The sequence below is a fragment of the Alexandromys fortis genome, unplaced genomic scaffold (genome assembly GCF_014885135.2).
Source record: "Alexandromys fortis isolate MF-2015 unplaced genomic scaffold, M_Fortis_MF-2015_v1.1 scaffold_57, whole genome shotgun sequence".
In the NCBI taxonomy this organism is placed as follows: Eukaryota; Metazoa; Chordata; class Mammalia; order Rodentia; family Cricetidae; genus Alexandromys; species Alexandromys fortis.
The window spans coordinates 1,483,523-1,508,955 of record NW_026067941.1 but is presented as its reverse complement, the minus strand read 5'-3'; the positions used below and the strand labels follow the sequence as shown (position 1 = coordinate 1,508,955).

Genomic DNA, 25,433 nt, shown 5'->3' with positions numbered 1-25,433 from the left:
AGCGGGGAAAGGAGAGGTCCTAAAAGCCAAACGTTCGGGCGCCAGATGAAGGCGTAAGTCACGAACAAGGCCACACCAGTTTGGAGTTATGATTAATAGGGTGTTATTTATTTAAAGGGGAAAACTTACAGATCACCGTCCCAGACAACAGCCATCTGCACAACCGGGAAGGGAGTCTAGTCTCCGGCGGAGCAGGAAGTGAAGAGAGCAAGCAGAGGAAATAGCCGCTTTTTTAAAGGGAGAGAGACCACGCCCCAATGGGCTGGTATCACAGCAGCTATTGGTTGGAGGGGCGGAAGGACCTCCCGCAACATGTACTTATATAGACACTGTCATATATGTGCACCCATGTGAGGTACAGCTTACACATGTGTACCCATGTGTATGTGAACCTGCTGATACACACCAGGTGTACCACTCACATATTCATGAAATAAAAAGTTACATAGTTTAGACTTTTGTTAGATTCTCTACATTGACCTAATTTTTAAATTTCTTTTATAATTAGCCTAATTCTTTTAGACAGTGTTTATTTTATTTTTTGGCAAATAAGACGGTTATCTTGCTGGATTTTTGTTGTTGTTTTTTTTTTTTGTTTGTTTGTTTTGTTTTGTTTTTTTTTGTTTTTGGGGTTCTGCTGTGTTGCTCAGGATTGCCTCCAGCTGCTGGGTTAAGTCATCCTTTTGCTTCAGCAGCCCTTAGTAGCAGGGTCTACAGCTCATGCCATCACCCTGGCTGTGGACTGTTTCTCATTCTCAACTGGTAGTTGGTGCACACACAAGTCCTATTCTTTGTCTGTGTTCATCCTGAAGTGAGGCTACTACTCAGTACAGCGACTACAGACGTGTGGTGGAGATTCCAGTGCTTCCAGCCTGCTTTATCCCGTTCCTTTGTGCATTAACCAAGCACAACAACCCCCAAACCCAAACCAACCTAGAACTGGGAATCAGAAGAGACACAGGTTCTAGTCCCGTCTTCTTAATAACTAAGCAATAACTTAATAACTGGATGGACCAGTGTCTTTAACTCAGTTTTCTCATACTTAAAATTGGAATCAGATATTAGAGTACTGCTTTCTTCTTATACATATTAAGTATTGTATTCAGATTCTATCAAACATAAAAATTTTAATAAACTACTTTTAATAGCAGAAAATAATGATTACTCTTACCGTAACTATTACTCAGACTGTTAATCTCTTGAATAAACACTCTGATTACATATGGCAGGGGAAGTGAATGGGGATGCTCAAGTAGAGTCTATGTCACATTGAGCCAAGATAAAAACCACTTTCATTTGAAAGTTTTCCTTCTTTCAGTGTTAGGTCCACTCTTCTACCCTTTCTCTTTCTCCTCTCCCTGCCTTCCTTCCCCCTGGTATCATGCATATGTCTGTGCGCAGATGTGTGTGGAGGCCTGAGTCAGGTGCCCTCCTTTGTCACTCTGCCCCATTTCTTTGAGGCAGAATCTCTCCCAGAGCTTGGAGCTAGTGTGCTTTAGAGAGGCTGACAGCCAAAAAGCCCAGGTTTGTTAATGGATTTTAGTATCTGAACTCCTGTCTTCATAATAGTGCAGCTATTGGGCGCTTCCATTGGGACATCTCTTCAGCTCCATGTTACATTGTTTTAAAGTTTCTTTTTCCCTCCCCTACTTGACCTATGTTTAGGATCACAGGACTCTTTCCAGTCATGTGTCTTTTTCAAATGTTTTTTATTTGTTTGTTTGTTTGAGACAGGGTATCACTGTGTAGCCTTGGCTAACCTGGAACTCACTCTGTAGAGAGGACTGGCTTCAAACTCACAGAGATCCATCCACCTGCCTCTGCCTCCCAAGTGCTGGGATTAAAGGTGTGTGCCACCACCACCAGGCTCAAATGCCATTGTCTTCAGTTACTGTCTTGTTACTCACCTACTTTAAAGAAATTATATATATATATATATATATATATATATATATATGTATATATATTTGAAATTATAATTACACCATTTGCCCCTTCTCTTTCCTCTTTCTAAAAATCCTCCCATGGTAACCCACCTTGCTCTTTTTCAAATTCATAGCTTCCAACATTAATTGTAGTTATGCATATATGTACATGTTTAAGGAGTCATTCAGAATTCTTAGAATTTACCTTCTAATAGTCCCCATGATGATAACTTCAGTTTTAAAAAAGGTTAGTTAAATTGACTTGTAAAAATCACACTATATGTTTCTGTTCAGTCTCGAATAACCCTATTCAGCCTGTGTTTATCTCAGCAGGTATATTTGTGGTTGTAAAATAGGTGAGCTTGAGTTGTCAGTCAAAGGTAGCAGATGACTGTTAAGAGCATGAGCTAAGCGTTAAACCTCAGCAGGTGGAGGACACAGACTATGCAAATTTGAACCTGACAACTATCAATTGGGGTGCAGAAAACAATAAGACCTATCTTTACAGCCACATGGTGCTTTTTCACTGTCAAACATGAGGGACAGTGCAGGATTATCATTTCCTCAGTTTTTACATTGTGAGTTTTACAAGTCTCACAACAAAAACCTCTTGTTATTCCTAAATGCTTTTAAAATCCAGGCATTTGTCTTGTGTTCTCATGGGGATGACCCAAACTCAGAGAGGTTAATTTGCCATGGGAAGCCCATTTTTAAAGCAAACAGGTCTCTAGCTATTTCAAGAGTATGTTTGCCAACTGTGCACCCTGTTAGCCCGGTGAACATGCATTGTAAGGGAATTTTTAAGAAAAGTGGGAATCCATTTGGTATTGGATAACCAATTGGTGTGCTTTTCCCCAGAGAAGACTATTTCTTCCACTTTGAGCATTCTAAGGTTGCCTGTAGCTCTTTGGGTAGGACTGAGGCCTCAGCATGTATATTGCTGTCCTTATTCATCTTATGTGAAGCAGGCATATTGGCAATATGGGTATAGCTTCTGACATTCATAGATTAATGAAAAAGAAAGAGGCCTCAGATTTAAAGGAGAATAAGGAGGGATATATGGGATGGTTTGGAGGGAGCAAAGGGAAGAGGAAAATGATATAATTGCATCATAATCTCAAAAAATAAAATTATTAATTAAAGTTAGTGGGAGTCTTATAGGCAACTCTCAGTCTTTTCAAATTGGGCTGCACATTCTCTGAAACATTTATCTTACTCTAGGTATATCATAATGATTAATTTTGATTATATGTCTATACCTGTGTTTCTTAACTTTTTTTTTTTGCATTTAGTATTGCATTACCTCATTGGTTTTACACATCTTTTTCTACCCCATTTCTTTGCCAAACATACTGCATCTCCTGGCAACTCAAATGCATGCTTTCTTTTTCAATAGCATGGCCGTTTTATTTCATCCTAGAAACTGTAATGAAGTGTACAACAGCCTTACCCATTTTTATATTTATTCTTGCTCAGTCGCTATTTAAAGGAATGGTGAGTTAATATCATTGCAACAGTGACTGCTGATAGGATTGTACACGAGGCTTCAGGAGGTGGCCATTATTATGTGACATTAAATGGTAGAGCAGTTTTAGTAAGGGTTCTGTAGCTACTTGAAAAGAAAAAGAATTTGTAAATGTGTCTATTTGAATTATACACCTATGCTGAGTTAATTCTATTAAGTCAAGCTAAAAATGAATTAGAAATTGGAGTAGTGTTGAAGTCCGACATGGTGTTTTTAAGTGAGTGGGTTTGGTGTTGCTTGTCTGTCTGTAGAGAACACTCTGCTTATTGCATGTTCTACAAATGAAATTAGTCTTAGCACCAGGAAAGCCAGATTATCATGGATTTCCACAATTATGGTCATATTGGGTTCATCTAAATTATGAGGAAAAGAAAACACAGATCTTGGGGTGGGAAAGATCTTCTTTGTGTGCTAACTTTGCCCATCAGCCATACAAGTCTTGAATGAGTAAGTCTTTCCTGCCTCACTTTCCTTGCCGTGGGGTGGGGGAAGCTTGCTTTCAAAAGCAGGTTAAATAAGATAGCTTACTGTGCCTGGCACTCATCTTTTTCCCATGCAGAGTGCATATTGTTACCAAGTCTTTTCTCTGACCTGAAGAACAGTTGACTGTGATGGTCAAGAGTGTCTGGGGTAAGTTCCTAGGGCTGGGGTTTCAGCTTTTTATGAGTTACAATTCTGAGACCACATATCGAATTCCTTGCCAAATGAAGGGTGGAGCATAATACACTTGCCTTGAGGTTCTGTTCAGGGTTACTTTAAAGGCTGAATATACTGATCATCTGATCATTCACTCCAGAGACTTGTCTCACAGTTGTGCATAGTGAAAAGCCCGTTTATTGTTTTCTTTCTGCCTTTTTAGTTCTCAGGGCTGGAGACACCTATAGATGGAATTTAGGAACAGCAAATTTACTGAAGCTTCATGAACTTCTCTGTCTTGCAGGGACTGTTGATGATCTTTATCCTCAGCTCGACCCACTTTTAGTTCTAAAAGTACCAAGTAGGAGAAATAAAGTGTGGCTTTTTTTAAAAAATTGTATTTATAACACATTAAAAGTTAACTTAGCTTTTAGTTGGGCAGTTATTCCTGTTTACCCATAAAACTTTAAATTTGGTATTGGTGCTAACTGGTTGATTTTTATACATTTACATTCTCTGCTTTCCTTGCTCAGAAAATAATTTTCAGCAGGTTGCATATTCTCTGTAAAGTCTCAGGGTCTCTGCTGCTGTATGGAAAGGAGGTGCCATTGTGTTTGACTGTTTATAATATGGCATTCTAAAAGGCGGTCCAGGCGGGAAGTAGATGTAGTGCACTCTGCTGATGTAGGTACAGCCTGAAATGAAGACAGTACTGCATAGCGCACAATAATATAAGTCTGAGAATGTAATCCCAGCATTTAGGAGGTAGAGGCAGAGGATTAGGAGTTCAGGCATCTCCTTAACTATATAGTGAGTATGAGGCCAGTTTGAGCTTAATGAGACCCTGTCACCCACCACCACTACCAATGTGAGAGTCCTGCATCTACACTGTCATGTCATGTCATGTCATGTCATGTCATGTCATGTCATGTCATGTTATGTCATGTCAGCTGGCGCCGTCATTGTTCTGGCCTTGTTTAGGCAGCCATATTGTTGCCATTTTGTAGGAATAGCTTTCTTGTCTTATGTAGAAGATACTATCTTGTTGCAAATGTCCTGGTCTCTGACTCTTAAAAATCTTTCCTCCTGTCTTGAGTTGTAAGAATTGTGTTGTAGATATATCCTTTGGGACCAGATCTCCCATTGTCTGTTTTCTCTTCATTTAGATCAAGTGTGGCTTCCTGAGTCTTCTGCAAAAGGAACTACACTGAGAGCTACACTGACCTGTAGGTAGCAGTGTTCAGAATGCAGTTAGACTTTGTACTATTTTGGTGATGTGGTTCCATGGCTGCCCTAGATGTGGTAGTTTGGGGCTGTTCTCTTGGCAGCTTGTATAACACCTTCCCGAATTATGAAAGCTAGTTCTCAGGGAGAAGGCCTCCTGGTCGGATCAGTCTCTATTCCTCCAACTTGTGTGTTTAAGTATATGGTAACTTCATCAGTAAGAGTTTCTCTTAACTTCTGGGAGGCAATCAAGAGCAACAGCAATAGCCTGCCTTGTTCTGGGAGTCTCTTAACTACCCTGACTGCCAGCTAGAAAGGGTGTTTCTCATGCCTGGTCCTGGGGTTTTATTGGATAGTTCATTGCACTTGCATCACCACCCTAGGAGGCATAACTTTATTTAAATGACTCGCCTGCCCCCCCCATGCACGCTAGCACAACAACAAACAAACAACCCCCCACTTTTTGTTAACCATAAACTAGCACGACCTCCCCCCATGGCTTTCTCAAACCCATTATTGTTATTTACCTTCCTTCCTTTTCTTTTCCTCTGTATCTGCCCCCTCTGCAGTTAAAGTTCTCTCCTGTATTTTCCCATCCCCGCTTTGCTGCTGTGTTCTGCCATTCCCTCCCTAGAGACACGCTGACCCCTGCTTGGGGTCCCATTTTCCTTTCCTGGTTTCTGTGTTGATTCCTGTTTATATACTCACTTCTGAAGATTCCCAGCTAAGAGCCACAAATAACAGGGAACACGTGACATTTGCCTTGCTGGTCTGGGTTACCTCACTCAGCACAATGCTTTCTAGCTCCATTCACATACCTGCAAATTTCATTTTTCTTTATAGAAGCTAAACTTTTAATAAAGAACTTATAAACGAACAGCCATAATCTAGGAAGTAAAAACTTTTTCATGGAGTTTAGAAAGAAATATTTCTAACCTGTACCCTGGTATAGAATTGACTTCAGTCTCCAGCCATGTTCTGCCGGTGCCTCAAGTTTTACTAAGATGTGCTTGAAGGGAGGGCTGTTATTCTGAGTTAAAGTGTCTTTAAGATTAAACTCAGTGGGTTTCAGTTATGGTTCACAAAGATTAAAAAATATCTACTAGCTTATTACATTGATCATGTGTTGAAATGACAATGTATTTGCTATGTTAAGCTAAAGAAGACATTAGAAATTAATTTTAGTGAATTAGTTTTATTTTTCTAATCTACTTCTAGAAAAGATAAGATTGTATATGGAGTTTGCATTTTATTCCTATTAATACTGCCCTTATATGTTATATTTAAATGCAAGATAATTTTGGGAAAATATCACAGAAATAAAATAGCTTATGTGTAATACCTCTTTCTGCTTCCTAGTGATAGCCATAGTTAATTTTCCATGTCTACCACCCATTTTCCAAGTATTTTGTTCTTCATGTAGTATATGGGAGAGAATTATCATAAAAGGTTCTAAATTTGAGAGAGATTTTGGGGGCTGGGGAGATGGATTAGTGGATAAAGCATTCACCATGTAGGCATGGGAACTGGAGTTTGATCCCCAACACCCACGTAAAGCCAGGAGGCATGGTGGCCCCTCCTCTGACTCTAGCCCTTGGGAGAAGAAAGGGATCTTTGAGATGAGCCGGATAGATAGACTAGTGACAAAAGTGAGATACTGAAGAAAAGAAAATGGAGAGGGATTGAGGAAGATACCCCACATCAAGTTGGACCTCACATGCATGCACTTGTATGTGCTCCACATATATGTGGCCCCCCACATGCAGAAAAAAGATTTTACTTTGGGGAGGCTAGTGTCCTGTATAATTCCTCATGCCTTGTTTTGTCTGTTACTCATATTAGAAAAGTCTGCTTACTGAATCTGTACTCTACAGAGTTAGCACATCCCAGCATTAACATCTAGACGGTGCACAGAGGGGCTGATTGATTTCCACTGGGTTTGTATGCTGGTTCTTTCAGTGCTCGAACAGAATGGTTTCCACTGATTGTGCTGCTAAAGTCTCACGTGCAATCAAGACTTTTCCAACATGTTTGAAGCAGTTTTTTTTTTTTTTTTTTGCATTTTGACTAATTATTGATAACAACTGCTGATCTGGTTAAAGTGAAATAGAGTGAAGTTAACTAACTACTGTGTTAATGTCACAACATAAAGAAAGGAATGATGTGTAGTTCATGGAAAGTTGGTTTTAGTATAATGACTTGTTCCTATCCTAAATGTGGTGAGACCGAATAGCGCAGCACCTTGTCTCTCTCACAGCTTGTCTTTTCCTAATGACAAAGTTATTTTGTAAGCTATCAAAATATGACATGAGTGAAAATTTAGACAATATTTAACTGGCACATTTGTCTTTGTTTTCTTCCTTTATTATAAAAATGAAGTGAGACAATATAGGCGTTGTCTTTGCCCTCATTCTCTTTGGTTGGTACTCACAACCATCACAGGGATGGTCTAAGTGAAGGCTTTACATAGTACTCCCGTGGAACCTTGTTCCTGCTCCCCGAATAGTACATGGATTCTTTTATATTTGTGTGGCACAGGGGTTTGTATACAGTTAAAGTTGTTACCTTCATGTGTTTGGCTCAGAGAGGCTATACTGATAAATGCACTGTGGTGTCCTAAATCCAGATAGGTTGTGCATTATAGTTATTGGGATAACCATTGTGAAATGGAAATTGAGATAAGTATTAGATTTATCTTTTGGGTCCCATTTTACTTTAGATTCACAGTTACATTAACAATCTGTTTAGGAATATTTAAAAAGTCTCCTTCATAGTTTTTTAATTTTAGGCATTACTTCACTGATAGCAATAAACCCTGCTTTTGTTCGTAAGCTGATTTTTAAAATACACCATTTTTTTGTAGATAATGCAAGGTCACTATTGAGTGTAGATCACCTGTTCATTGATTTAGGTTGATACATTAAAACATCCAGGTGGATTAAGTGCCTTCCTTCATAGAAGATGTGGAGACAATCATTTGATCTGAACTTCGTACTTTATTACACTGTGACACATTTTTAAAAAGAATAATCAAGTTGACATGTTGGTGCAACTGGAAGATATTTTCCAAAATGTGTTCCACTGTAGCCTACCCAGTGTTATTTTTGCACTAACCTTTTTACCCCATCCCTTGGCACAGATATGTAAGCTCCTCGTAATTTCAGAATTCTGATACAGTTGATGAATGGCATGATCCTGTGAACATTGAGAAGTAGTAGAAATTCAGTTGGTGACATGTCTGTTCTACTCCTCAGACCCCATTTCTGACTTCTGTAGTCTTCTTCTCATGTCCCCTGGTAACTACGGTGATTTCACAGCACATTTTTCTTCTGCATCAAATCCAGGCACCACTCTACATCATTAAATATTAAACCTTATATTCAAGAACATTATTCATTCATTAATATTGCATTGCAGCCTAAACTGCATTGTTCAAAACATTTTAGGATGTTGTGCAAGTCTGTCAGAATATATTAACAAACTTAGTCGTGTTGAATTGAACAAAATATGACAGAATGTTTGCATCACAAACATGTTGTAGATTTTTATACAACCCAAGGATTTTGTGTTGAGGTATTTGGAAATTGTTGTAAAGATAAAGTGGATTGCAGCAGAAGCCAGATCTAATGAATATTCATCTTTTGTTTAACATCTGCTATATGTTTGAATAAAATGTATACTTATTCCTAATTTTTTCTTTATTGATAATTATTTATTTAGCAGGTTATTTTAATTGGGCATACATATGAGTTGGTACTATTCTCACCGGTCGGAAAGCAAGAGTCTCACATTCAGGGACCCTTCTGAAATCTGTAGAGTGTTAGCATCTGCATGGAATCTAAGCTGGCTAGGCCTCTGTTGAACTGTGGAGAAACCAGGGAACTGCTGATATTTGGCAGAACAAGAAAGTGGTCTAGTTCAGCCCTTCCTTAGCCACTGTAACAAAGCTATTCTTTATGCTGTTAGTCACAGCCGGAAGCCAAAAGATTCCTTTTCCTCTGAAGGAAATGGTAAAAGCATTTTTGTGTCTAAAATTACTCCCTCCCCCATTATTACTAAAGAAAATAGTGCCTTTCCTGTTGCCCTAAGAAAATTCAAATGCTAAAAAGTGAGAACATTTATAATTGATAAGGGGATGTATTGGTTTTATATTTGTGCTCTGGCAGTAACTAAGCTTATGAGTTTTATCTGATATATAATTATATTATTATTTAGTGATTATTAACATTTAATGGGTAGGTCATTTTGAGAATAGGGGTTGCTTATGAAATGCCCAAGATTTTTTGATGGAATCCAGGCTAACTTTCCTGTGATGTAGATCAAAACCAAGACAGCCAGCCAGTGGGCTCATCTTGAACACCTACAACTGTTATTTCAAAAACAGTAGAAATGGATATTGTGAAGTAAATAATGAAGGTGGCATAGTGGATTCCTGCTGGGCCAGAGTTAAATTATTCATTTTGTTAGTTTAGCTAACATGATTCGTGCTGTGTGGGATTTGAGTACTATGTCAATAACGAATATTGCATAATTAAAAAGGCTCAGTTCCTCAGGCCTGGTATGTAGTGGAACTTTAGAAATGGTTGTTAACATCATGGAAACACAGTTTGATTTGTATAAGTAGCTTCAGTTTACCTAGTCATTTTAAAGTTTTAGGATATGTACGTGTGACACACAGGCAGTGTGCCCCAAGGTATTGTTAGTACAGCTAATCTCTAGTCTCTTCCCCTGTTTGGTTACACGCCACTGTGTTTTCTTCTGAAAGACTGCTCTGCAGAAATGATCCATTTCAGAGGCCTGGTGAGTACAGTCTTTCCTGAGACAACATTATCCATTCCTTTTCTTCCTTAGGAGTTCTGTTGCTGATAATGAAGGAGTTTGGAAGAGTCACTGACTACTGAGTTTGGGGATCACATAGGCACTGATGAAGGCAGCTTGAGCATTAAGTTATTACATTCTCAATTTTAGTCATTGTTGTAGGGTAAACCTGAATGTAACTGCTTTCTCATAGTATCTTACAGTCACAGTAAGCTAACTCTACTTTTCATTTTATACTTTGTTTTTTCTTAGTGGAATTTTACATATAGGGTTTGGTTTTGGAATGCATCTTTTAGCTTCAGTTCTCACCTCAGGCATCTGGGAGTGGAAAAGGAGACGGGAGCACATCATTGTCACCTGTTGACATGTGAGACTGACCCCTGTATTCGCCTCTGCAGTTGCATGAGGTCAGAGTGAAAGTCAGGTCACACAACAGTGCCCCGGACAGATGCCCTGCGGATGGAAGGCTTTTGTTAGTAGCCAGATCACCTAGATAAAGTCAGTCTTAGAATCAGAACACCGAACATGTCACTAGATTGTCCTTCTTGAAGCATTTGGTTTCATACAGTTATGATCATGGCAGTGACTGTCATGTCATTTTTCGAGTCATAAAGCTTCTTATGAATTCTACCATGTATTTACCTGTGTAATTTTGAGCCATTATTTAACTCTTCCCAGCTTTGTTTTCTTTAGGTCTGAAATGGGAATGCCCCTGAGGATTTTTATGAGGAATAAATGCAATTGTGCATATACCTGTTAAAATACCCGACATCAGGTTATAGTAGACAACACTATAGATGTAAAATTGCACATAGTATGACTTATATGTTAAAAATCATCCATTCTACAGAGAACACAGTGAACAGAGTAGGGAGTAAAAGTACTCCCTACTGTCTGGCATCTTCTGTTACGATACTTTGAGATCCTGTTTTGTGAGGGGCACAAAACAAAACCTGGATGCTAAACTTCATCTTCTGCAGGTTGGTTCCCTGTCTACACACTATGATCTACATATTAGACTAAGAAAAAAAAATCTACGTACTAAAGTACTGTAATTCAGGTAACTTCCTTTTAAAGGAGCTTTGATGTGAATTCTGTATGGTAATTTTTGACCTTATGAGTTAGTGATAGAAATGTCAAGTGAGGATGTTGCATACTGTTGTAAACTAAGATTTGTTAAGAGATTTGATTATATGTTACTTGCACACAAACTACATTGGCATTGAAAAGAATGGAGGAGCTGGAGAGATAGCTCAGTGGTTAAAAATGTGTACTGCTTTTTCAAAAGACCCAAATTTGATTCCCAGAGCTCAGGTCAATTGGATCACAACTGTCTATAACTACAGCTCCAGCGGATCTGACTCTTCTGCAGACACCTGCACTCAAATGTACATACCCACATAGAGACACACATGTGTACATGCAAACACACATGTTTACATGCTTATAAATAAATCTAAAGCAATTAGGAATGGTAGATTTAAGAAGATGACATATATATATATATGCCTTGATGGTCATGTGACTTTATGGGTGTTTACTTATTTCCAAACTCTTGGTAATATGTATGTTAAGCATCTGCAGATTTTTATGTCAGTCACGCATTAATTAAGAATTATGGAGAAAGGGAAATCTAGATGAGGGAATGAACTGGAGTTACCCTCAAGTGGCAGTAGGAGAAGTTAGAAGGAATTTCAGTTCTTTATCTGCATACTTCTACCATCTCATTTCATGTTTAAGGGGAAAATTAAAATGAAATCCAGTACATGGCTTGGTGCGGTGTTCAGATCAATGCATTTTTATTAGAATTTGTTTTTTCATATGATTTCAGAGGGACTACTAGAAATAAAACATCTTCAAGGAGCCTCCATTGGAGTGTTGTCTGATGGGTAGTGTCATAGAAGCCTGAAAATTGATTCATTTGGAGCAGACTAGGGGGTGCTAGGGTTCTTACTGTGCTCCCTCTGTATGCCAAGGTGGCGTTTAACATGAAGGGCAGTTGGCTTAAGGGGTAGATAGGCTTTGTCAGCTCTTCTCATTTTTCCAGAGAATGCAAAGTGAAAAAATTTGGGCCATCTTTCTTCAGAAGAGACTGATACAGATTAGGGATGCGTGTTTAACCAGTGAATCATAATGATTGCATTGTGCCTGATGATATAAAATTTGATTCTTAAGAGACTGCTTATCCTTTGTTGAAGGGGAGTCAAAATTAGTTTTGCAGTGCATATTCCTTTGGAGAGGGTTTGTCCTGTTTTCTTACACAGCTTCATTAGGCCCTTAACCTTGAGCTGGATGTCTTCCTTCCCTCACCTGACTGTCCTGTGTCCTCAGGATAGACCCTCCCGCCTTGTTCTTATGGAGCATTGCCTTTGTGTGATAGTGCTCTGTAGTCTTTCCCCCCTGTACACAGTGACTTCACCGTGCTTGTCATACAAGGGGCCTGTGCTAGACCATAGTTCTATTCTTCGGAAAGTATAGCTAATCATGAACAGATGACATACAAAAATTATTTTCATAAGCTTTAGTGTTCAGCCCAGCCCCTACCCCCTTGGACAGATTACCTCATCGAGTCTTTGTTGTTGTTTTATTTTGTGTGATTCAGGGTTTCATTATGTAGCCCTGGCTAGCCTTGAAGCCTCCTGGTTCTGCCTCTGCCTTCCAGTTATGGATTTAAGGTTTGGGCCAACATACATCCCTGTCACCTGCACACTAGTCTTTTAATTTATTAATTTTATTCTAAAGTTCTTGAAGTTACTATTAAAATGTAAAGTTATGACAGAAAAGTGGAAAGGTTTGTGGTGAGTTAGAGGGCTGTTTCCTCCCTCTCTTTTAATATTCCTCTCCTTCAATTCCTATCTAATTTCCAATAGCTTTTTCTTCAAAGAGCCCGATAATGGGTCTGAGCCATGGGCTGGTTTCAGTGTAGCATAAGAAAACACAGAGGTGGGCCCAGTTTCTGAGGATGCTCATGAGAGGATGTTTGGTGTTCTTCCCTGTCAGCCAGTTTAGGTGGCTGTGGCATGTTTAGATGGACCATGGAGATTTGATGAAGCCACAAGCCTGTTTGCTGGTGACATACCACTGGCCACCTTAGTAGATCTTTATTGGCTCATGCTATTCAGGTACTTCCAAGTGAAGGTGGTGCAACAGCTGGGTCTGAGCCCAGATGTGGCAGCCTGTGAACATATGAGGAAGCCTGCTTCTGCAATAGCCGTCCAGAACAGTACCTGAGACAGCCACTCAGGAATGGCAGCCTCAGCTGTGGTAGTGTATGGCCCACACTGTTTGTATCATTGGCAGTTTTTGCTGCTTGGTTGTGAGATGCCGCCAGCTTTTAGATATATCTTGATTTCTTAGTAAAGAGTTACCCTGTGCAAATTATATGTCATGAAATAGCCCGAATTTTAGAAGACTACAAAGGGCAGAGTTGGAGTTGAAGTGATGATTAAATGATAGCTTTTCCTGAGGCCAGAGACAGACTGGAGCCTGCGAATTGAAAGGATTGATGAGAAAGTTGCACACCTAGTCATAGATTGTGACAATTCCTGAAATATAAAGAGAAATTCTGAGGATAAAAAAGCAAACCATAGAAACTTTGAGATGAAAAGAACAGCTGATTTGTAAGGAAGCAGGGTCTCCTGGATGCTGGGCTTGGTCTCTGTAGACCAGAAGCTGGATGATGCCCTGGGAAAGGACTGACATCTTAAGGTTCTCCTGAGCTCTTAACCTGTGAGGGATTTGGGAATTTATTAATATAAACAGCTAGTAGGTAGACTCTGTGAAGGAAATTAAGTATACTGCTTATTTTTACAGAGAAATTTGATGTAAATATTGTTCATGGGGCATTTAAAAGTTAAAAACAAAGGAAACAAACTTTACCAAGCCTAAGGCAGTTCCGTTTACTAGAGATACAATGTGAGCCACCTATGTAGTTAACTTTCTAGTAACTGTCTGAAATATAAAGAAATCTCTAGAAAAGTTTCTATTTAATTTTTAATATATCTGAAATATGTAATATAAATTTCACTTAAAAGGAGTTTTATCCTTTTTTGTGTCCAGTCTTCAAAATTTGGTGTGTTTTGTGTACTCACTGCATCCTAATTTGGACTATTCTTGGTTCAATGGCCTTGCAAGGGGACTATATCCTAGGCATCTGAGGGGAGAACTGGCATGAAGAGGTTTCCATCCCTCTCTGCCTTGGGAGCAATGGAAAGAGGTGGGACTTCGATTCTGCCACTCAAGCTGTGAAGTGGGGGCACTTCCTGGTTGGTGCTCCTGTCTCTGAGCAGGTAGAGAGGAGCATGATTTGAGAAAGGTTCAAATGGGTGGAACTAATGACTAGAGTGGCATTCAAGGGGTTTTATCTTACAAATTTAGATTAGATGGTCTCTGAATCTAGATGCTCTGATTCAACCTCCCATTGGAGAGCATGCCAGGGCCCACCAGCAAAAGCACTAAGTCCCAACATGAAGAAGCAGGGAGTGGAAGGGGGTGGTAAGCTGAGAGTTACAGCTGAGCACTAATAATTCATCTTGGAATAATGATAAGAAAAGGATGGACTAAATTAACTACATCAGAGATCCCTATCGAGAGGAAGAGAAGCGTCCCTGAGGATCAGCCCATGACCGTGTATGTAAGTGGTCAGGATTCTTGACTTTGAAGAGAAACCCTTGAGAACATGCAGGAACTGTGTGCATTTGGAAGCATTCACCTCTTAACCAAGGGCTAGGTTAGGGGAAGGAAAGTGTCCACAATTTGCTCTCACCTGGTTTGCTGGGCAGGGGTTGAGCAAGTTACAGCATTTCTGCTTTCAAACTATAGTGAAAAAACTATGCCTGTGTTGAAATAGGGGAGCGGCGGGCTACGTTCCTCGTACCCGGCCGCCCGCACGGCTAGCTTTACCCGAAATAATTACATGGAAACTGTATTCTTTTAAACACTGCTTGGCCCATTAGTTCCAGCCTTTTATTGGCTAGCTCTTACATATTGATCTAACCCATTTCTAATAATCTGTGTAGCCCACGAGGTGGCTTACCAGGGAAGATCTTAACCTGCGTCTGTGTTGGGTGGGAGAATCATGGTGACTCACTGACTCAGCTTCTTTCTCCCAGCATTCTGTTCTGTTTACTCCGCCTACCTAATTTTCTGTCCTATTAAAGGGCCAGGGCAGTCTCTTTATTTAACCATTGAAATTAACACAAACAGAAGACTCTCCCCCATCATGTGTGTTGAGAATGGAGGCCGGTACTGATGAGAATAGAAAAACAACGAAGAGGCTTGTTGCTGTTGGGGTGTATGGCAGCTTCCTGGAACCAGGAAAATAGGGAATGGAAAATGATGAGGGAGAATGGCTGCAGCGGCTGGGTCCTGCGTATGGTGGTGTTGATTGTGCCTTAAGCTGAATACCGTCCAGATACAAATGCTCTTCTCAGCACGGCAAAGATTTGATAAGGAGCTCCCAGGTGGTGCTTTATTCCCAATGAGAACTGAAATAACTTCAGATACCAAATAATACACCATGTACCATGTATAAAAAAGTCACTTGGAAGGGTGGGATAAACGTGCTTAGAGGGTAGCCATGGTTACCCTGCCATTAGAGTTGTCTCTGTCTAGTTTGGGGTGGGTTTCTTTTTGCATCATTTTGAAGCTACACAGGCAAATGTCCAACTTTGACAAAATTTTCTGGAAGTTAAAATAAAATTACTTTTTTTTATTTTTAAAAGACTATTCTTTTGAAAAGTAGGGTGCGTTAGTCAGCCTTCCCTTCTATTAAAGGTGCTCAAGGTAACTGCCTTATAAAGAGAAGAGATTTACTTTGGCTCAAAGTTTTGGAGGTTCCAGCCCATGACTAGTTGGCCTTGTTGCTCTTGGGAGACAGCACAGCATGGTGAGATTTTGACAAAGAAGAGCTGTTCACTAGTCATGAGCCGGGAAGAAAAGAGAGGGAAGGTGAGGTGACTTGTCCTTCTTTTTGTGGGCATGTCCCACAGTGATCTGAAGGACTGTTATTAGGCTCTGCCTCAACTTAGAGTTTACTGTGGAGACCAAGAGTTTACTCTAGGGGCATTTGAAGGCCACATGAGATCCAACTACAACAGAAAAACTTGGATTGCTTAAGTCAGAGTGCTGTGTGCAATAATACATAGAGACACAAAGGGCCAGATAGATGATCTCTTCTTGGTTCCTCTAGAACCAGGGCTCAATTCTCAGTGCCGACTAAATACTCTCACCTTAGAATAGATTTGCTAGGTTGCCAGTCAGCTTTTAAGACAGTGCTCTCTCTCTCTCTCTCTCTCTCTCTCTCTCTCTCTCTCTCTCTCTCTCTCTCTCTCTCTCTCTCTCTCTCTCTCTCTCTCTCAATTTTACTTTGATACTGTTTATCCTTGCCAGACTTTCTTGTTTGGGAACTTAATAGTCTGTTCGGGGTTGTTATGAAAATTGGAAGACTTATATCTGACAAGTGCTTCCTTAGATCTGACACAAACTAAGCAGGAAAAAATGCAACTTCTGTCTGTCACACATAGATGTCATGCATGAGTCTATTAGAGCTATATTCATTCATCTACATGTATTTATTTTTGGAATATTAACCCATACACATTTCTTTCTAGGATTTGAAATAGTTTGAGCTGAGTGCTGTTTGCTGTGTATTTTTATTTTTGTAAAGTCTTATAAATGAAAACCTGTATGCTTGTTCTGTCATTATTTTCAATAGTCTAATAATTAGTTCATTGAATTATCCAGCTCAGCTTTTCTGTCTAAAAGTGAATGGTAAACAGAATTTTCAGTGCTAGTTCAGCATGTTCTGACAAAATATGATGCATTAAAATGAAATTTATCCTTACTATTAAAAGTGACCTGTGGGGTTGCAGTCCCTGGTTTCTCTCTGTGCTACATACAGTCTTTTAGAGTCCACTGCATTGAAGTGTTTTAGATAAATCATTTGGTCACATCACTTTATCTCTAACAATCGTATTTTTCCATTTATTTTCACCCCTTATCTGAGGTTCTTGTCCACTCTCTCCCAGAAGTATCATGGCCTTATATTTTAAATTATAAAGTAATTTACTTAGCTGGAATTGTATAGAATTACTTGTCTGCCTGTATAAACAAGTTTGGCTATTTGGGAATGACTAAGTGAGCAGCATGTTGACTTACAGAAGTTCAGGGGGTTAGGGGTGTCAAGAGCCAGACCACATTAGGCAACCAGCAAGTATAGTAGATGTTGGGAAAAACATAAAATAGCATATTTTAAAATACCTCTGATCACAAAGAACTTAAATTCTATTCTCATTTGACCTTGGAGGGGAGATAATACAATAAAAACTAATTTCAGTTGGGAGCGCGCCTGCACCCCTCACCCCAAACCTAGGATTCCAGCTTGGTAGGCAAACACTCTTCATTTGAAGTTATCCCAATCCTTTTTACTTCTCATTTTGAGGCAGGGCTCACCAAATTCAAATCTAGGCTTTGAACTCCCTCTGTAAGCAGGCAAGGCCTTGGGCAGTCGCCCGGGTACAGGTGCACACCACCATGCCCCACGAGGGCAGCTTTTCAGGGTGTTTAAGAAACATAGCTTTGGAATCGGACTCGGAGTGTTTCCTGCCCCTGGTGTACTTCTCGAGGTTTTCTTTCGTTAAAAGTAGAGGGAGCAATGCCTCCCTCATGGAGCATGATGGAATTTGATATATAAAAAAAATGCCTAGCTAAAGTTATTTTAAAAATTCCCTTTCCACTTCCTTAAAACCTTTAAGTTCCTCAGAAGGCAATAAAGCTGCGTGAATTTTTTTTCTTTTTACCCTGGGGCCATATTATCGAGAACTGGATTTTATACCAGATGTGTGAGTTGAATGTAATGAGTAATTTTTTGGGTCTCATTTAGAAGGGACATGCAGTAATATTCATTATAAGAGATTTGGCTGGTGTTTAGAAACTCATTTTGTTGGTATATCTTAAGTCTCTCACCTGATTGAGAATATGCAGAGAAAGAGCTAAGTTGCTGGGGCTTGAGGTAGAAGGGCAGCACCAACTGGTATTTGTTTCATTAAGCTTAGGCAAGCTATCCAATTACTTAATGCAAATAGGAAAAGTTTACACTAAACTCCTACTTCTTTGCTGAAAACTCTAGAGAATTCAAATGAGGAGAGATATGTATTTAAAAGAAGGAAATTTAAATGAAACTTAAATCAGGGGCTTAATGTAGAATAATATTAGACCAGGAGATCTGAAATAATAAGCGAGAAATGCCAATAAATAAAAAGGGGGCTGTATTTGCTCAGATGCTTGTTCTGTTTAGTTTTGTTTTGAGATAATTCTTAAATCATCAGAGACCCAAGTTAATAATGAAAGCCTTATTTTATCCCACACCCTCTTTCCACCCATCAGGGCTGAGTAAAGTGCTGCCTTGCATCGGCAGTACGGACTTGACTCTTTTGTCCACAGGGAGAGTTTGGGCATGACATTGCTTCTGACCTCACAGCTCCATGGTTGGGACTGTGATTTCAGATGGCATCTGTGCTCTCTGGCCTGGGAGGGAGTGAGGAGAAGAGAGGACATTGCAGGACAACTGCCTTGCTAGGTGGTCACTGAATGCGTAGTCTGGTGGGGGTGCACCTTAAAGAACGGGGGTTGTGAACGTCCAGCAACCTTTCTTTGTGAAGTAGTTTGTAGTTTGTGAAACAGCTTAAGTGAGTGGAAGAGGACATTTTTGGTGGGGATGGTTTGAGAAAAGACTCACAGAACTTAAAATAATCCAGAATAATGCTTTCACTTCTAAAGGTATACCATTTATCTTAAATTCTGCTTTCCAAAATAATTTGAAATGAAACAAACATTTTTTGCAGAGGCAATTTTAAGCTTCTGTGATGCTTTGAAGGCTGGTGCAGAACTGCAACTAAAGAAAATTCTTTCTGGGTGTTTCCTGTGCCTAAGTCAGTTTCTCTTTCCTCCTGCTCAACCAGTGTCCTTCAGACATGAGCTTAATAGCAGCTCCATCCATGTAGCATCAGAGCAGCCTTGTTCAAAAAAAAATGATGTATTTATCATTTATAATTAAGTTTCATAAAGTCAGGTACCGCTATTCATACTTTATTGTCAGGATTTGGAGCCCTGTCTGTTACCTAGTGACTTTTGAATGGATTGGCAAATACGACATTTACTTTTTACCTCATGTTCGATTTGTTTGTCACATAGTAGAAATCTCAGAACCCCTGGAATTAAGGTCCACTTAATGAAATTTGTAATTCTGTGACATTTAGAGTGAGTACATTTATATCACATTCAAGAATTTTCATACAGTGGAAGTAATATGTGTTGTTTGCAAGTGTTACATGGGACCCCCTGATTATGTAATAGGACCTTTGGACTTTCCGACAGAAAGCCAAGCTTTATTAGATCACATCACCCAAATGCTGTGGAGCATGAGGATGTGTGCAGGGTCCCACTCCATCCTTGAGTGTACAAGGTTGGGTTTCTCAATGTACAACACATTCCTCATGCAGCTCTCATTGTAAAGATAAGCAAAAATAACTAAGAACTTTATTAGGAATGAAGTGGGATTTTCCTTGTAGTCAGTTTGTACCAGTTTGTGTCTGTCTTGAATCTCCAAGAGTCAAAGGAGTTAGACATTGATGTTTCTGAGTATTGGCACCCTTCTCTTGTAGGCCAGTTAGTTAGGCGTAGGTTATCCACATACGTGCTGAATGCAGTGTGTTGGTGGGACCTTTTAGGGTCCAGCTTGTTTACCAGCTGTTTCTTTTATCCCCAAGGCTTTCATTTTCTGTAGCTTTGGGCTCATTTTTTGTCTGTGGTGGGATGTGACAGCCATTCACTTAGTTATGTATACTTTTAACAAATATTTGATCATCTCCTGTGGGTTAGGCAGCTGTAAGTACTGAGGATATAACATTCACAAACATAGACCAAGCTCTTCCCGTTCATGAACTTAGAAAGAATCCTATGAAAAGCAGGACTCCATAGTTAGTAAGCAGGTAAGTTTTGGTTTCTAGAAGTTCTTGAAGAAAATTTAAAGAATCAAGCAGGATTTTCTCTTGGCAAAGGAGGGGTGAAGAAGGGGGAGGGGAGCAAACCCAGAGTCCAAAGCTGCCACATGCACAGAACAAGCTGAGGTTTTCTCCATATCAGAACACTGTGCTTCCATGTATTTTTGACTTTGAGTTACTGACATTTGTTGCCTGTGCTAAATTCTCTGTTTAATGTACAAGGTAGATGTTCGTTGACACCAACCCATGCTAGGGCAGTTAACCGGTGTTTACTAGGGTGGTGGGTGCAGTGCCTTGGCTTGGGCCCAGAGTCCACACCTGGAACTTGTTTGTCATCATATGCAGCAGGCTGATAGGCTTTGCTTTCTTAAATGTTAAAGACTTTCATACTACTATGTTTACTTCTTTGCTTTCACTTCTCAGTAGTTTATGATCCTCTGAGTTAAACCTCTTATTTCTCCATTTGTAATTAAACTCTGTTTATGAGTAAATTCAACTAGAAAAATACTCATTAAAGTACTTTAGAACTGGCTACACCAAACAGAATGATAAATTGTAGTTCTGTAGATTCATGGTCCATGTTCATGAATCATTATCCTTTTTAATATAAATGCACATGTTTGTGTATGTGTATACATCTGAAATGCCTAGCACACTTTTTGGCATGTAGTAGGTGTTCCCTTAGTGATAACAATCTTGTTTTATTTCAGTTTTCACTTACCATGTAAAATAGGCAACTTTTTAAAAATGTGTAGCAATATTCCCATTAGAGTGCTTTAAATGCATAGTTTTGTAATCTGGTTCGATAACTTTAGCTGTTATCAGTGTCCCCATGTGGACCACTCCATTTTGATGTGGCTTCCCTTTGCTATATCTCCAGGATGTATTTGTGTATTGAGCTGTGGTTTTCCAACTCCTGCATGCATCAGAATCACCTGGGGGTTGCACATTAAAAGACATTTTGCTAGGTACACTCTTCCTGGGTTTCTGATGCCTAGATGTCAGGTACTGCTGGGAACTTGCATTCCAGCTGCTCCTCTGATTCACTTGCTGCTCTGTGGACCTCAGTCTGAGTTCCTGGTCTGACAGGCAGTGTGATCTGAAATCATTACCTGTCTGTGTCCAGTAGAGTTAGTGACTGATGTCCTGCTGTATGATTTTTATGAAATATTGTAGAGACCCTTGTTTTGCCTACACTTCATTGTACTTGTGGTTTAGAAGGTCTCATAGGCTGGGTGGTGGTGGCGCACGCCTTTAATCCCAGCACTCGGGAGGCAAAGGCAGGCGGATCTCTGTGAGTTCGAAGCCAGCCTGGTCTAAGAGCTAGTTCCAGGCCAGGCACCAAAGCTACAGAGAAACCCTGTCTTGAAAAAAAAACCTAAAAATAAAATAAAATAGAAGGTCTCATAGATTTCATAGTGGAGTATGTTTACATATGTTTCTGTTGTTTCTTTTTTGAGAAACAGCATATGTTTACCCTCTGAGAGCAGGGTATAAGTTTGGAATGTATTTTACAAGATAATTTTATCTGTTATAATTTACTTCTAAGAACGCCAGGCTATCAGAATTGTGTGAGGGTTTACTATGCTATCAGGATGGTGTGACAGTTTAAAACACTAACAAGAATTTTATGTTCTCTACTTCTTTTCAAGGGTCCTTTGATAGGCTGACAACAAGTAAAATTTAGCACTCATCATTAACAGAAAATTCCACTCAGAGTGATACTGACATAACAATTTCACCTCCTTTTAAAGCGTAACTTACATTTCTGGGGATATGATGGTATAGAAGGGTTATTCTTCCACAAGAGAAAAGTTAATCACAAAAAATCTTTGTCCATGAGATTACACTGAAATGTTCTTTCATGCAGTGCTTCTGAGTGCCTGTCTGTGCAAGCATTCTAACAAATCACTGCCAAAGTCATGCATCTTTATCACGTATGAGGGTATTTTAGTAGATTGTAACTTAATATGGATCTAATTGTGTGAGGATATAGATCACCTTAATGCAGTTATAGCATTCATTAATAGAATTAGTATATTCAGTTCCAGGCACTGCTGCTGTCTTCTTGTTTCCCTAGACCATGTCTGCAATGTAAGGTGTTAATTGGAGGCAAGGGAGGTGGGGCAGACATTCCATCAGCCAGGACTCTGCCATTGAAGGCTTTGCCATATTTGCATTATGGAGATTATTGGAAGATGGAGTGATACACTGTGTGGAGAGATGTCTATATGTTGCTAGTTAACTCCTGCTTTAAACTAGGATTAAGAAGCCAGGGAATCTCAGCACTTGTGCACTACAGTGTCCTCTGTGCTTAACCATGGTGCCTGACTCATGTTCAGTAAGTGAGCATGTGTATCTGTGCACGGGGAGCAAAGCTTCTCAGGAGCTCTGTCTGCCTTGGTGTTTGAGTCTGTGCCTCTTTCCCTGGGACTTAGGACTTACTTGTGGGCTAGGCTGGCCAGCCAGCGGGTCCGGGATCCCTGACTCTGCTTCCCAAGTACTGGATTACAAGCATGCATTGCCACTCTGGCTTTTTTGTGGGTGCTGGAGAGGATACTTGGGTGCTCATTCTCTTGTTGAGATCAAGTGGAGGCCCCAGAGATGGGACTTTTTGGGAAAAAGTTTTCACTTTTACTTGAGAACTTTGTTAAACTTGGATACTTTGTCAGCTGAATCAGTGACTTCTTGTCTTGGAATTCTGTTGTTTTAAATATTTGAGTTGAGGCTGTATAGTTTTGATAGATTATGGACCAAGATGATTTTAGTTTTTGAAATTATGATTGTATGTTTCTTTATATTTCATTATTTTATTTAACTTAAAGTAATGTCAACCAACAAAGTATTTTTCTAACTCCATTATGAAATAATCCAAAATAATTACAGTAATTAAAATCGAATTATTACCTTTTCTTGTCTTTTCAGCCTTAAGCAAGCCAGGGACCTAGAACGAGAGAGGGCCGCAGCCAATGAGCAGCTGACCAGAGCCATCCTTCGGGAAAGGATATCCAGCGAGGAGGAACGCTCGAAGGCAAAGCATCTGGTGAGTGTCTTCCAGGTTCCAGAGATGCCTTGCCCTCTGGGATAGACCTGAGGTTGGCAAAGCTAAGCATTCGTGCCAGCTGTTAGTGTTGATAGCAGTAATGTTCATTTGACTAGAACTTTCTTGAGTTTCATAGGACATTAAGGGAGGTAACTTTAGAAGTGTTGTAGTCAGGACCAATCCAATCACATGCACAGGTCACATCTGGGGAAATGTTGCTTGTTGGCTTTTTCCTCCCTTGACTTCATTGTCTCTGAAGCAGTGGGGCCGGCAGCCTGGCCTCTTTCTCTTCCTGTACAGTCTCTAGGAAGGTGAGTTGAGCTTTTACCTGTCACTTTCTGGACCCTAGAAAGGGGAAAAGTAAGCAAGGTCCTTGGAGAACAGTCTTTTAAAGAGAGTCAGAAGTTTCTTCAGTAAAATATTTGTTAATTTTAAGGACTATATAAGTACTTTAAGATAAAAGATCACTAACAGAAAATTTTAAAGTCACTGTACATCTTTTTCTGACATGAGTGTATTTTATACAGGGATGTGTTTCCCTCTGTAATGTTTTTCTCAATGTTTTCTCTTATATATAATTTGAAATTTGCATAAATGCTATATGTATGCAAATATATTTGTCAATCACAAAACATTTTTTCTGAAATGTAGTTTCTCATGATGAATAGTATCTTCTGTATCTCTACCACTCACTAAACAGTGTCCTCTGTCAGATAAAACTTGGGTTCTACAGGGTCAAGCCTCTAGCCTGGACTACTCAGTCCCTACTTCTTCCTAGAAATGCAGATGAAACTGCTCAGGACTTTGGTCCTTGCTGAAACATGCAGGGGAGCCAGTGAGGCTGAACACAAGGCCTTACATGGAGGGTTTTGGATGTCGCAATTCCTCCCATCAAGAACCTGCGAACTGCTGAGACTTGATGAGGAAAAGGCCCACCTCTGCTCTCTCCTGGAGTGTCTGTCTCTGCTTGGCAGTTACCCCACACAGTCGTTACTGTTAGGGTGATTGGCATCTTGTTCTTTCACTTTCTTTTAAATGATTGATGTTAATACTTATCTGTGATGAATGGTGCAGTGTGATAAATTAGTCTGTGTATTCGGAGTGTCTGATCAAATTAGCAGAGTTGCCCCCCCCCCCCCCCCCAGTCATTTTGAATTTCTTTGTGTACAAGAGTCTTAGAATTCTCTTCTAGTTCTTTGTGGAATAAATTAATTGCTAATTTTTCCCTCCTTTTTACCTTTTAGCCCTTTCTTTGAAAAGTGAACCCATGACCAGGTGCCATCAGATGAATGAAAAGGGAAGTCAGTTTACAAACCCTTTTCTTAGTGACCAGTCTGGTGTCCAGGCTGCATGGGGAGGGAGGTGGTGACAGTGGAGGTGATAGACCAGACGGGCAAGTCCACCGTGGTCAGCACATGGTGCGCACTCATTGAGTGGCACTCGGGCAGCGAGGATCCGAAGGGAAGCCGGGAAACTTAAAGGGTGGCTGTCTCAGGGTTAGAGACAGAGTCTCAGCAACTCAGTTTTTGATTCCATCTGCTGTCTGTCTAAGCAGAAGTGTATTTTGAATAAGTGGGAAAAAAATGTCAGAGCAGTTGGTCGAGGGGTCATTTTCATCCACAGTACATTCTCACAGTCTGGAGTCTATGGATGGGGTAGAGAGCAGGATTAATGGTGCTCATTTTTTTAGGAAGATACTAGAGGCATTTTTTGGTAGGAATTTTTTTTCTGTTCCGTTTTTTGGTCCTTTGTTCCTTATACCTGGAACACTCTTCTCTCTGTGGCTCTTTACCTGGATTTGGATATACCGTCTTGTTCACCAGTTTAAGACTTAACCACTCAAAAGACTATATACATAGACAAGTCATTATAAGAAGAATGATTTCACAAGAATCATGAAAACATCGAAGGATCTTGTAGAACCTAGAGGCAACTCACATTGTGAATGGAACTGTATGTTCAGCCTTTTCTGTTTGTTTCAGTCATAACCCTGCCTTGCGCCTGTTTTCACTTTTATCTAACTGCTGCTGTGTAGATGAACCTGAATTGTAGGTTCTGTTTGTAGCTCTTTCTTCCTGATGTGGTGGTTTGTGGTATAGATGGCTAATTGCAGAGCTCCCAACTGCTGCATCTCACCATTCGTCACACTCTTGGCCAAAGAGTGTCTGTCCTCAGAGCATGTAGGGAATAAGTAGGATTGATACAGTGGGTGATGCTCGCTCGGGGGGGGGGGGGGGGGGGGGGGGTTCTGCGTTCGCGGG

General features: G+C 40.0%; 1 protein-coding gene across 1 annotated transcript in view; it reads left to right on the top strand.

Annotated features, from left to right (window-relative positions):
• Positions 1-25,433, top strand: part of Chchd3 (coiled-coil-helix-coiled-coil-helix domain containing 3) — a 268,002-nt gene that overhangs the window by 77,484 nt on the left and 165,085 nt on the right. The window contains exon 4 of the mRNA XM_050148075.1: positions 23,055-23,172. Coding sequence (XP_050004032.1) covers positions 23,055-23,172 — 118 coding nt within the window. The remainder of the gene's footprint in view (positions 1-23,054; positions 23,173-25,433) is intronic.